The 13974-nt window shown below is 33.2% G+C and overlaps 1 protein-coding gene across 3 annotated transcripts in view; it reads right to left on the bottom strand.

The window, feature by feature from the left end:
* Nucleotides 1-13974, bottom strand: part of LOC136025962 (uncharacterized) — a 66699-nt gene that overhangs the window by 35926 nt on the left and 16799 nt on the right. For all 3 annotated transcript variants that reach the window (XM_065702089.1, XM_065702085.1, XM_065702098.1), the window contains 2 exons: nt 13449-13600; nt 4588-4685 (listed from right to left, as the gene is read on the bottom strand). In XM_065702089.1, the coding sequence (XP_065558161.1) occupies nt 4588-4685; nt 13449-13600 (250 nt within the window). The remainder of the gene's footprint in view (nt 1-4587; nt 4686-13448; nt 13601-13974) is intronic.

Raw genomic sequence — 13974 nt, 5'->3', positions numbered from 1 at the left:
GGTAGTGACAAAAGGAAAGGGGGTTCTGGGCTCGAGCCCCTTTTTAAAATTTTAGAATTTCTTCGTATAAATTTGCCTTTACGTTTTAAAAACCTACAGTCATATGAATTAATTTGGAAAAGCTATCAACCTATGACTATATTCTGAGGCAATGTGGAACGTGCCAGGCGATTTCTCTGAGAGGTCCACCTGAGTTTATAGTCTGAATAGATTCATATAGACTCTGAATGCAACTAAAGTAGGTTACAAAAATGTTTGATAAAAATGAGTGCAAATCAGCTTCTTATTGTATCAAAGTTCCTCAAGTACTAAGGTTTTGTTTTCAGGGACACAGGTGAGTGGACTCAGGGTTCTCCCTCCACAGAATCTTTCATTTTTTCGAATTTCTGGGCACTTATTCAAAGTACCAAATCTTTTTTGTCCCCCAGAGAAAAAAAACCTCTCCGTACGTGCCTGCTTGGGACATCTCTAAATATTTAGGAAATTGTATGGATTAGCCGCATATATAGCCGAATATCATCCAATTTCCAGATATAGCAGCATTTCGTAAGCTAATTGATGGCACCATGAATCTTGTTGGCACCATGCACCTTGCACCACCTTGCGCCATGAACAGATTACCGAGGTAATATACAATGTTTCCAATGCATTTAAAGGATGGTTTAAACATAGTGGAGATAAATGGCTTTGGCCAAGACAGGTGTTACTACAAAACATGTTACAACATCAGCTGATAATTGGTATCTCTTTTTCCCAAAACAGAATTAGAAAATAAACAACGGAAAGACGCCTAATATAATATACTAGTACAACTAATGTACTAATAATTAACTAGTTAATGATTATAATATTAAAAACACGATCAATTAGCAAAATTGTAGTATCCTAGCAAAACAATCATCATTAATTTTCTGTCTTCAGAGGTAACCTGTTCTCGCAAACTGTGACAATTTTTCTTTCTCAAGAAATATTCAATCTTGTGATGCATCGTAGAATTTTTTTTTTTCTTCTTTCAGTTCAATACGTCTGAAAGTTAGTTTATTGTGAAATCTGATTTTTTTTTTTCCCCAAAGTGAAAACCTACAAAACTTTACATCCCAGTAATTATGTTACAACCTTGAAAATCTCAACGTTTTCGACATGTGGTTACATCCTATAAGCATCCTTACAGCCTCTTTTTTATTTCCTTAGTATTTTCTACAGGAATTTTCCCCCATTCTTCCTAGATAGGAAAACAAGATATTTCTTTTTTCCACTATTTTTTTCCAGGATGCTACTAATTAGATACAAACAATCGACTGACTTATTGTAAACATGAATTTCGTGACATCATATTTAGAGGGTTGAGACCAGATCAAGGACATCCAATAAGGGAGAAGAGAGAAGCGAAATTTTTTGAAGACCATATTCAAAATCCATATGTTTTTTTTACCAAAATGAGTTTTGGTAATTCTTAGTCATCTATTTAAGACTCGGTTTTCAGGACGATAGAATATATAATTAAGTCAATTTTCTGCCAAACATTGCAGCCTTTCAGCCTCCCCCCCCCCCAGGAACGAACAAGAATCACCATGGACGAATAAACCTACTCAAACTTCCTCTTTTATTATTTGTCGATAGTCAGAGAACGCTAAATAATAGCTTTACACAAAATCCAGCTTGCAATATATCTACAAAGTTTTTTTGTTTTGTTTTTTTCAGTTACTGCGTTTCAAAAATAGTAAAGCCTATTTCTTAAACATAAGTTTCGGTTGGTGATTTTGCTACCGTTTTAATCTAACTATATTCATTACTAGTTGTTGCGAAGAAAGACAAAAGCAAATTGAAACCAGAGACGCCATTCCAGTTTTTCTTTGGGGGAGACGAGGGGTATAAGTTTTTCCAAACAGCAAGAATACATCTATTTTCACCCAGTTTCCTCTTTCTGGCCATATTTCGTAAATATTTTAGCATTAGGGGGAGGATGCTCCCGATCTCCTCCATATCACGTTTCTGCTTGAAACTTTCTAATAATAAACTTTGTCCGATACAATTTCAGCGTACAACGGACACAATTGCTAAGAAAATTCCAAAAACATTTAATTATATTTCTAAAAATCGGGTATAATTTACTAGTTTAAGTGTACTTTCTTTAGTTTTTGATTCAACAATGTAGGCAAAAAAAGTATACAAACCTTAAAAAGTTTTCGTTAAAAATTTAAGGACCCAAATGTAACTTGTCCATCAGTCCAAAGGGTATAGGGTAACAACAATATAGAGACCATTTCAATTTGACATTGTAAGCAAACTCAAGCAGCCAAAGGGGGCACTAGGGGACCCAGTGTTACCTGGAGTTCCCTAGTGCAATAAAAATGGTCTTGAATGCCAAACCTAATCAAGGATATACCACATCCAGCTCTAAACTGATGTTTTTCAAACAACGATAAACCAATCTTGATAAAAACAAAGCCACTTCCGAGTTTCTAACATTGTCGTGAAAAAAAAACAAAAAAAATAAAAAGCTTTAAAATTTGAAGGTGATGGACTTTATTAAAAATCTTGAATAAATAGATTTTGTGCAAACGTAATAGCACAATAAAATCAGCCTATTCCTTCGAACAAAAAAAGAACAAAACGAAATAACTTCCGCAAAATTTATTCCCGGTATTTTGAAGAAGAAAAAAACTATACCACTATACGCCAATTCAACTCAAACAATCTATTTTTATTTTCAAAAAATAGTACACAACAAAGTTCATTTACATTTTTAGAGGAAATGGAATATATTTCAGAAACAACAAACAAATCCACCAGCAGAGCCGATCCAAATGGAATCCCGACACTGATCCGGGGAATGCCAGCAACTGCAAAACAAAGCCCCAAATAATGTGTTTTTCTTAGAATCATGAAACATCATTAGAAATTTTGAACATCATTAGAAATTTTGCTATCTAATTCCGAATTACTATGTATTATGACAAATTTCACGAGGCACAAGAGCAAAATGTACAGAATGTAGAATAGCAAAACGTACTATGTATCACTATGTACTACATAGCACTATGAGTGGATTTAATCTTACATTAAAATAAATGTCATCATATTTTAGCTTTTAGATTAGTATTATGCAAAGGCATTATCAGGCAAGTCAGTTTTATTTAACTCTTTGGCACAGTTCAGTCGTCCAAATAGAGGTACATGTTCCCAGGGCTTGTTTATGCTTAAAATATTCACATATATATATAATATATATATATATATATATATATATATATATATATATATATATATATATATATATATATATATATATATATATATATATATATATATATATATATATATATATATATATTTGTGTGTTTGTGTGCGTTTATATATGTTTGACCAAAAAATAAAATTTTTTTTTTAAATAGACTGTAGTTAATACCATTAAGAAACATGGATCGATCAGTTTTCTTGTAAACAAAGTAAAAACAAACAATTCGATGACGATGTAATTAGTTAGTTATTGCTGATTAAAAAAAAAATGAAAATATGCACATTGTTACACTAGATGGCTAAGAAAAAGTAAAACGTTCTCCTTAGAGAAGTACAAAAGAAAGGGAAAAAAGTGTTTTTTTTTAGAGGAATTTGCTACGCTATCCTAAAAAATCAGCCAGTTTTCCAGGTTTTTCTACAATATTTAAATTATACGAAATACTAGTATCAATTGGTATAATAAGTTGTAATAAAGTATATTAGTACCTTAATTCAAATAGAAGCAGTTGAACTTCAATGGCTATTTGATACCCTGTTTGATCACGTTGAAGATCGTTTGACCATATCAAAAATGTTGAAGTAGTAATTAAAAAAAAAGTAGAAAGGAAAGAACTACAAACTTACATAGCTAAATATTCACTGGATTTGAAAAGACCTAGGTCTGAATTATTACCTAAGTAACAGAAGTAACATATTATTTTAGTAAAGATGGAAGCCGTTAAAAATCAAAAACCCCATCAAAAATCGAAAATCCATCCAGTCACCTGTTATTCCTTTTTTTAGAAAATTTAAACACACATAATGCACCAACCTACTACTACTAACAACTCACTGCAGCACAACGACAGCCAACACCACTGCGCAAGTCCCTCCTCCCTTCTTCTCTATCCAGAGTGTCCCTCTGTATTCTTTCCCGTTTTTCTTTAGCTTTTCTTATAGCCTCTTCCTTATCTATTCCTAAGACATCTTCCTTGAATACGGGAATAAAGAGGTGCTTACCATTAACGGTTCGAAAGAAGGAAAGAAGAACACCGCTCTATATTTTTTCTCTTTTTTCCTCCAGCTTTTCTCATAACATCTTCCTCGTCTATCCCTACAAAATACCTCTATCTAATACTATTAACAACTAACTGCAGCACAACGTCAGCCAACACGGATATGCATCCCCCCCCCCTTCTCCATTCAGAGCATCACTCTTTCTGTTGTCGTTCTATTTTCTCCAGATTTTCTTATAACCTCTTCCTCACCTATTCCTAGGACGTTCTCCCTGAACACAGAAATAAAGAGGTGATTGCGATTAATATTTCGAAAGAAAAAAGTTATTTTAAAAAAGAAGATAATAATTACCTCTAAGAATTCTTTCTTCTTCACACCGAATGAAATCCCAAATTCTGACAGTGCCATCATCAGAACAAGTAGCAAATTTTTGGTCACTTGGGCTAAACCTGCAAAGTAGAAAAAAGACGATAGAACGAAAAAAATCTCACGGGCTTAAACCATTTCTTAAAACCTTGAAAAATATGCAAAGAAAAATGCTGCCCTTACAATAGAAATAGTTAATTTTTATTCGAACTAAGTTTAAGTAGGTAGTAGAAAATTAAGTCGTGGTAGGTGCCAGAAATTAAAAAAAAAATATGGGTGAAAATCATCAAAAAAAGCTATAACAAATGGCACTGAACAGCTTAAGAAGGCTTAACCTTCCTTTGAAAGTTAGTTCCTTTTGAGAATCACCAAATTATCATTTTTTTGAATTTATACACACAAAAGCATTGTCAGGTTTAACTAATTAATTGTGCTTATTTATGTTCATAGTTCAACGTGACAACAGTGACAAAACGCTGTACTCTCCTAAAAATTAATTAGAGCAGGTTGAGAGGGAAAACAGTCCTACTTATTTGGCACAAATTTAGAGAGTGAAGTGAAAATTCATGTTATATTTTTACAATTATGCTTTATGTTATTTATTAAAAATATTAATGATTCAAAATGAGATTTACATAAAAAAAAAGTGCAGAAAGAAAACACAAAAAAGATTGGTAAAAAATAACAACAACTAAATATCAATACAAAAGATAAGAAATGGGTTTGCACCAAAAGAATAAAATAAAAAAGCTCTAAATTTAGAGGCAGTTCTGGCATCCCTTGGGCCCGAGGCAAAATATTGATTAGCCCCCTCCCCCCCATTGTCCCACAAAATTTTCACGCAAAATTGTAGCCAAATTATCATTTGTTAACAAAAATATTCTCAATTTATTAATTAACTAATAATTTATCTTTTTATTGTTTTATTTAGTTATTTAAATTATTTAATTATCATTATTTAATTATTTTCTATTTTTAATTCATTGTTATTGTATGAGATAATTAATAATTTGTTAAATATTTTCATTTACTAACCGCTTACTCTCCTTTATTTTAACAAGAATATAATTTCAGAAATTACAAAATGATTATGACCGTTAGATATTCACACCAAATTTTCCACCCCTAAAATTTCTGCACCCGAGGCAAGTGCCCCCTCTGTCATCCCCCTAAAACAAACTCTGTCTACACTCCCTAGACATTAAATTCCCCAGCTCTGAACACCAGAACATTGTTTGAACTTGGCTGAAAACAAGACATAATAAAAATATAACAAAGACACAATAAAGAGACACTACCTATTTAATTCTTTATTTAAAAGTGCAGAAACAAAATACTAAAATCTTATTGCAATTAAATAAAAGCTAAAATAATTTTACGCAAAAAAATAAGACTAAACAGCCAGACAATAAACTAAACAATATCTGCCGCGCAATTTATATAAATATTCAAAAAAAGGAAAACAACCAAACAATAAATAAACAATTTTCAATTGCACTTTATTTCAACGTTATACACATGGACGTAAGCACTGTGACGTAGCTGTGAAGTTCAACTTCATAGTTGAACTTCAAATAGTTGAATCCTGTTGTCCGTGAAGTCTGCAGAACAAAACCGTGCTGTCCAACCTTCTTTTTGGTTCCTTATTTTTTGTATTATGTAACCTTATTGGAGAACGTTACCATTCAAAAGAAGAAAAATTCTATTGTTTCAAATTATTCTTTAGTATTCAAAAAAAAAACAATAGCTAATAATTTTCAATCGCTCTATATTTCAATGTTATTCACATGGATGTAAGCACTGATCTTCAGGAGTCGCGGCGTCATTTAGCTGAGAAATTTCCCTCAGCTCTGTTCCAAGTAATTGAAGTCAGTGTTGCTACTGAAGCCCGGTGGGTAGAACCGTATTATCCAGCCCTGTTTTTTGGTTCCTTATTCTATATTATGTTACCTGATTGAAGAGAGGGTTACCATTTAAAAGAGAAAATACTTCTAACGTAATTCATAATATGAATGATTATGTTTGCGTACAAAGCATCGCCATATCCTTGTGTAAACTTGAAAATGAAAGAGCAGGGGCACCAATTAGGGGGGAAGGAGGTTGCAATTATCCCTTCCCCTAAGATTTTAAAATAAATTTATTGGTGTTTTTAGAAAAACAACTTTTTGTTAAACCTCAATTTTGAAAAATACTTATTTTTTATGAATGAAATATTTTATTACCCACCAACACACAAAGTGAAAATGATGAAGTACAAAAAGAGGAAAAAAGAAATTTTATTTCTTTTTACTAAAACGAAAATACAAATTTGTCTCTTTCATTCTGTCTACCATTATACCTTATTCAATTTTTCTTTACCATACTTCTCTTGCCTCTATTTATTCAATTCGACACATTCCCATAAAAAATGTATCAACCTTTCATCCTGAGATCCACACACAGGACAAGCAATAGATTCTACTTTCTACCTATACCAGACAAATACATTAAAGTGATTAGTGCTATGTAGGAGAATAACATTGCTGCGGTTAAGGTGAGATGCTGTAGACGAAGTTTTAAGAGAAGAAAAGTGCGGTTTTAGAAAAGGTAGAGGATGTGTCGACCAAATTTTTACTCTTGGGTTAATAATTGAGAAGTGCCTTAGTTGTCAAACACCTTTGGTCCTCAGTTTTATAGATTATGAACAAGCGTTGAATTCTGTTGATACAAGAGCTTTAGCAAAGATCTTATCCTTATATGGTATATCAGACAAATGCATCAAAGTGGTTAGTGCTATGTATGAGAATAATACTGTTGCGGTTAAGGTAGGAAATGAGGTCAGTAGCTGGTTTTGTATTAAATCAGGAATTAAGCAGGGTTGTGTTTTATTGCCCTTTATATGGATCATTTTAATGGATTTTATCTTAAGAAGCACAGGAAAGGCAATGGGAGACCAAGGAATCAAATGGAGAGGAAAAACTCTCCTGGGCTTAGATTATGCTGACGATTCAAGCATCCTAGATGAAAGTGTGAGCAAAATGAATGAAATTTTAGAGGTTTTGCGAGTTCAGGGTGCTAGAATATGTTTAATAAATGTCAAGAAGACAAAGCCACTAAGGCTAGGAATAAGTGAAGATGAAAAGGTGACGTTGGGCAACGAAATTATTGATCAGGGGAACAGCTTCATTTAGCTGGGTAGCATTATTAGTAAAGATAGTAAGAGCAGTGAAGATGTTATAAGTAGAATAGCCAAGGCTTAGGGATTTTTCCAGAGTTAAAAAAAAGTTTGGAAGAATATGAAGATAAATGTGCAAACCAAGATTAGAATATATGAAGCTACAGTGATGGCAGTTGTCAAGTATAGCTCTGAAGCATGGGCGCTCTCAAAAGCAGATGAAGATTTGCTAGATATTTTCCATAGGAATTGCCTACGGATTGTTCTGGGTACCCGGCTGACTGACCGTAGTTCAAACGGTAGGCTGTATGAAAAGTGTGGCTCAATCCCGCTTTGTAAGGCTATAATGAGAGAAAAGTTGAGATGGCTAGGGCACGTTCTGTGAATGAACGACGATAGATTGCCAATGATTGTCCTTTTCGGCAAACCGTCTAGGGCTAAACGGAAAGCAGGCCGTCCACGCTTGGGTGGGAGAATGTCATAAAGAAAGATTTGAAGGAAATTAGAGCTTCCTCGGAGGGTGTAAAGAGGGAGGCTTTGAATAGATTGGGATGGAGGAGTGTGCGTATCTGTGTTGGCCTCAGACGGCTTGGTGCTGCGGTGAGTTGTTAGTAGTAGTAGTAGTAGTAGTAAACGTCACGGAATAAATCTCCCCATAAGAACGAATCTAGCAGACAAGTTTAATCTCATTTTTCGCATGGTTCTTTTCTGAAGTCATCGACTGATTTCGGAATATCTTGATCCAGAGATTGCCCTTTCTGTACTAAACTTCACGCAGCAAATCTGCCTATATGAAAGAATTTAGCAGATGGATTTAATCGCATTTCCACATGCTGGTTTTCATAGGTTTCGACTGATTTCGGAGCATCTTAGCAAAAATGCCCTTTTTTCCACCAATCTTCACGGAATAAATCTCCCCATAAGAGCAAATTTAGTAGACAAATTTAATCTAATTTTTCGCACGTTTTCTGAAATCATCGACTGATTTCGGAATATCTTGATCCAAAGATTGACCTTTTCTTGTACTAAACTTCACGCACCTAATCTGTCTATATGAACGAATTTAGCATATGCATTTAATAGCATTTCCACTTACTGGTTTTCAGAGGTTTCGACTGATTTCGGAGCATCTTAGCAAAAATGCCCTTTTTTTCCACCAATCTTCATAGAATAAATCTCCCCATAAGAACAAATTTGGCAGACAAATTTAATCTCATTTTTTGCACGTTTTTTTTCTGAAATCATCGACTTATTTCGGAATATCTTGATCCAGAGATCGCCCTTTTTGTACTAACCTTCACGCAGCAAATCTGCCTATATGAAAGAATTTAGCATTTCCACATACTGGTTTTCAGAGGTTTCGACTGATTTCGGAGCATCTTAGCAAAAATGCCCTTTTTTCCACCAATCTTCATGGAATAAATCTCCCCATAAGAACAAATTTAGCAGGTAAATTTAATGTCATTTTTCGCACGTTTTTTTTTTTTTTCTGAAATCATCGACTGATTTCGGAATATCTTGATCCAAAGATTGGCCTTTTATTGTACTAAACTTCACGCACCAAATCTGCCAATAGGAAAGAAGTTTTCACATGCTACTTTTCTGAAATTTTTGACCCATTCCATAATATCTTAGCCAAGAATGTATTTTTTGCTGCACATATAACACCGTCTACTCGTTGTGTGACAGGTAAATTATCTATCGGAAATAGAAAATTGAAAGTCAAATTTAGATGTACAGTAAGAAAGTATGACTACCTTAAAGAAGAAGCACATTTACAGAATATTAACAGAATATATAATATGTCACATATTATATATTCCTTAATAATATGTCACATATTAACAGAATGTACGGAGAGCCTTTCCTATGGTTGTTTGTGCCCGGGGCTAAATTAACTACAGCGCCCTACTCCCTTCTCAAACATAAACAAAAAAATCCGAATCAAAGTGAAAAATATGATTGAAATGGGCGACTCTCAGTCTTGCCCCCCCCCCAGCCATGCTACCGGGCAGATTGCCCCGTTGGCCGTCATTTGAACGGTTCTGGATGTACGAACATAAGGCTTACAGATGATTTAAAATCTCATTCAAGCTTAGCTCTATCATCAAAAATCACGACATTTTTTTTAATGGCATCGCCTCTTATATGACAATAGATAAGAAATTCAAAAATTTCGCTGCCAATCCTAAGAATATCAGAACAATTTCAGAGATGGAAACGACTTAATTTTAAAAAAATATATTTGTGACACAATTATGAACACAACGAAGAACAAAAATTAATTGTGAAATTTATTTGATTATTTGACAGCATTTGTCAAAAGAAGAGGAATATGATAATTTTGAAATCTAAAATTAAAAACAACAGACTTAAAAAAAGAAGGAATAAAAAAAAACTTAAGGAAGGTATGTGACACCACACACACAACCCTTGGGAGAGGGTGTTTCCAGGCATGGGTGATCTGGTTTCTCATAAAGTACATTTTATACACTTACAGATGTTTATTCAGGTTTGACAAGGACAAATTGTACAAATTTAAAAAGATATTTATAATAAAATTGAAATAAAATTATACAATCGATATTAAAATCAAACAGTATGTGGTAACGAACCGTAAGTAAAGAGCAACCCGGCTTAATAGTAACCAAAACTCTAAAAAACGGAATCTTGATATCAACAGATATATCGAAAGAGATTGGCTTGCTATGCTGATTCGACCCTTTTGTATAAGTTTCAAGCTCGAATCTGCGAAAATGTGGAATTTGTATTTTGTTTTTGCCAGAAGAAAGATCACGGATGCGTGTTTATTTGTTTGTTTTTTTGTTTTTTTTTTGTTTTTTCAGGGGTGATCGCATCGAACCAACAGTCCTATAATATCGTTAAACGGCTTATTTGAACGGAAATTAAGAGTTGTAGTGCCCTTTTAAGTGACCAAAAAATTGGACGTCAACTAGATTTAACTCAACTTTTAGCGAGTTGGAGTTGCTTAGAGTATCTTTCCGTAGAAAGGGGTATTTTTCAGGGGAGAAATTCGCAATGGGGGAGTTTTCCACGGGATAAATTCTCCGGAGGAAATTTTCTGAAGGTTCAACTTTATACTGGGGGGTGACGTATTTGTGGGAAAACTTTTCTACGGAGGAGGGGATTTCCAAAAAAAAAAATTTAAACAATGTTTTCAAATATAAAAGCGCTAAGAAAGATTTTCACCTGGAACCGTCCGCAAGAATTTTTTCGGCGGGAATTCTCAGGAAGAGTGGAATTGTCTGGGAGGAAATTTCCTGGCGCGGGCAGATAGTTTTACGTGAAAATAACTTTTAATGGAGGGATTGTCTTCGGGAAGGAATTTTCCATGGAGGGGAAGACGGATTTCCCGGCATTATTTAAAAACGATCAGAAATTAAATATAAAAAGTTTTTCAACTGAATGTAAGGAGCAACATCAAAACTCAAGACAAACAGAAATTACTAATTATATGAGGGGAGCTACCCCTTCTCAACATTTCACTCTTTACCCCAAAGTTTGACTTTTTGTCCCGATTCTTTAAGAACGACTCCTGAAACACAAGGGTCGTTTAATTAGAATAATAAACTTTTTTAAAAGTAATAGAAACTTTAGCACAAAGAGCGAGGTATTGAGAAGGCGGTAGCTCCCATCACATTATTAATAATTTCTGTTCGTTTTAAGTTTTGATGTTGCTCCTTACTTTCAGCTGAAAAACTTGTTGTTTTTAATTTAATAATAATAAAAGACTTATAATTGAAATCAAGTTAAATTTTCCTAAGTAAAATTATCTTGATGAAGAAAAAAAAGAAATAAGTTAGTACTCGAAAGCACTCCTATTATGTATCATCACAACAATTCATTAAATTTAACTATATATATATATATATATATATATATATATATATATATATATATATATATATATATATATATATATATATATATATTACATTATTATAGTATATCATATATATACCATATTTCATTAATTTAACTATAATTATAAAAAGCAAAAAAACTATAATAGCCGGTTTTTTTTGTAATAAATATTACTATATACAAGACTTGAAGTCTGAAGGATTGCATTTGTTTTAACTTATGATATAGTACATAATATCGTATATAGCACACTATATAGTATAGTATATAATATAGCATGCATTTGTTAACATATAATATAGTATTATTTCCAGTGTGAATAAATCCTAAGGATTTATTCTTTGGGATTTTCTTTCCTCCGTATCGCATTCCCTCCGACGTTTTTCTTCCTTTAATTATTTATTCCTTCTCCTCAAATATTTCCTCAAATAAGTGAATTATATGAAAACGACAAAAATGGATGGAAGTTATGAAAAATCTGAAAATGACCTTAAAAGATCTTAGAGATTTCAAGGGTTGGCGTGGCACAAAGCAGAGATAGCTAGAAATAGTGCTATATCGAAATATTAAAAAGTGATTTCGGTGAAAACGCGCAAAATTGTATGAGAGCCACAAAAACAGGTAAACTATATAAAAAAATAAGGTGAGATCTTTCGACAATATACGTCACAGCATTACAATAGCTGTTTATTAGGGTTAAATCTTATGGTACAGATGATAATCTAACTGAGATAAAATTAGAATTTCGTTCAGTTCTAGCTTTCTTTGTCGCCATAAATGTTGATACTTTCCAAATATGGTGTTCGATTCATCGTTTCTGTCGACAGAACAAAATGACAACAGAGGAAAGTATAACAGTTCAAAATAGGGATAAAACCTTTTAATCGACAGTGAACAGATATACAATTTTTAACTGGGTATTTCAAACACATATACAGTGTTCATCATCTACGACAACAGAGGATAGAATCTATAATTTCTGTGTCATCCAGAGACAATAAATTTTTCTATCCATCAAAAGACAACATTAACGTAGACAGAGAATGAAGCAGCTTTCCCCTTACGTACATAATTTTCTATGTTTAAGTATTTTAAGTATTGAAGTATATTAAGTATAAGTGGTTAAGTATTTTAGGTCCAGTTTTGCACACTTAAACATTTCCCCTCACGCTAGACTAACGTAAGAATCCATTATATCATCAAGATGATTATCTAAAATCATCAATATGTTTGATACAATCATCATAAGCAAACAAATTGTAAACATAAGCAACCATATTTCAAAATAGTGAACGGAGAAGGGAATTCAAGCTGTGATGATCATTTTATGTGATACAAAGACGGTATTAAAGGCTTTAAAAGAATGATAAATTAATTTACTTTCAAATTTATTAATTGCTCATCAAGAATTTCTATTTTATTCCTACTATGCTGAGTTTTCAACAACATAATATAAGCTTACACAACATAAAATTCTACGTAGAACTCGGGTCTAATTGGAATTGCCAACTTCATGGACAAAATTCGCTCAGAAAGATTACACAATGGAACTTAAAGTTTAAGAAATGCTAGTTTGAAAGGATCCATGGCGTAATATGAAAATACCGTGAATCAAGCGTTGAGACTGTTGACAAAAATAGGAATTAAAAACACAAATTCTCTGCTCTGTCAACATGTTTCTTAGAACAAACGAGGCTTAATGGTCCACTGACACACTAACGTTCATGTCAAACTGAGGAAGTCCCCAACTGGAAATAACAATAGCTGGGTTTCTTTTTGATTAGCCTAAACAGATTAAAAGTCTTACGATATTCCTCGGAGCGGTTCCTTGTGGGCTTGGAACATTTTCACATTGTTCATATTTGACTGCCAGTACTTAACAAAGCCATTTTGATCACCAGTTATCATCCATGAATCATCATGACTCCACACCATAGTACGTACAGAAGTATCATGAGCCTACAAATAAACTCCTCTTCCTCATTATCGGCCCAGAAATGAACTCTTATGCCTATAAATGAGCCTATAATGAGCAACTATATCTGTGCTATTATGAGCCTATAAATAAACTACTATTTCTCATTATCAGCCTATAAATGAACTCCTATGCCTATAAATGAGCCTACAATGAGCAACTATATCTGAGCCATCATATAAATGAGCCATTATGAGCCTATAAATAAACTCCTCTTTCTTATTATCACCCTATAAATGAACTCATATGCCTATAAATAAGCCTACAATGAGCAACTATATCTGAACCATCATATAAATGAGCCATTATGAGCCTACAAATAAACTCCTCTTTCTCATTATCAGACTATAAGCGAACT

Source organism: Artemia franciscana, chromosome 1 (genome assembly GCF_032884065.1).
Source record: "Artemia franciscana chromosome 1, ASM3288406v1, whole genome shotgun sequence".
In the NCBI taxonomy this organism is placed as follows: Eukaryota; Metazoa; Arthropoda; class Branchiopoda; order Anostraca; family Artemiidae; genus Artemia; species Artemia franciscana.
This window is presented reverse-complemented; position numbering and strand designations above follow the sequence as displayed.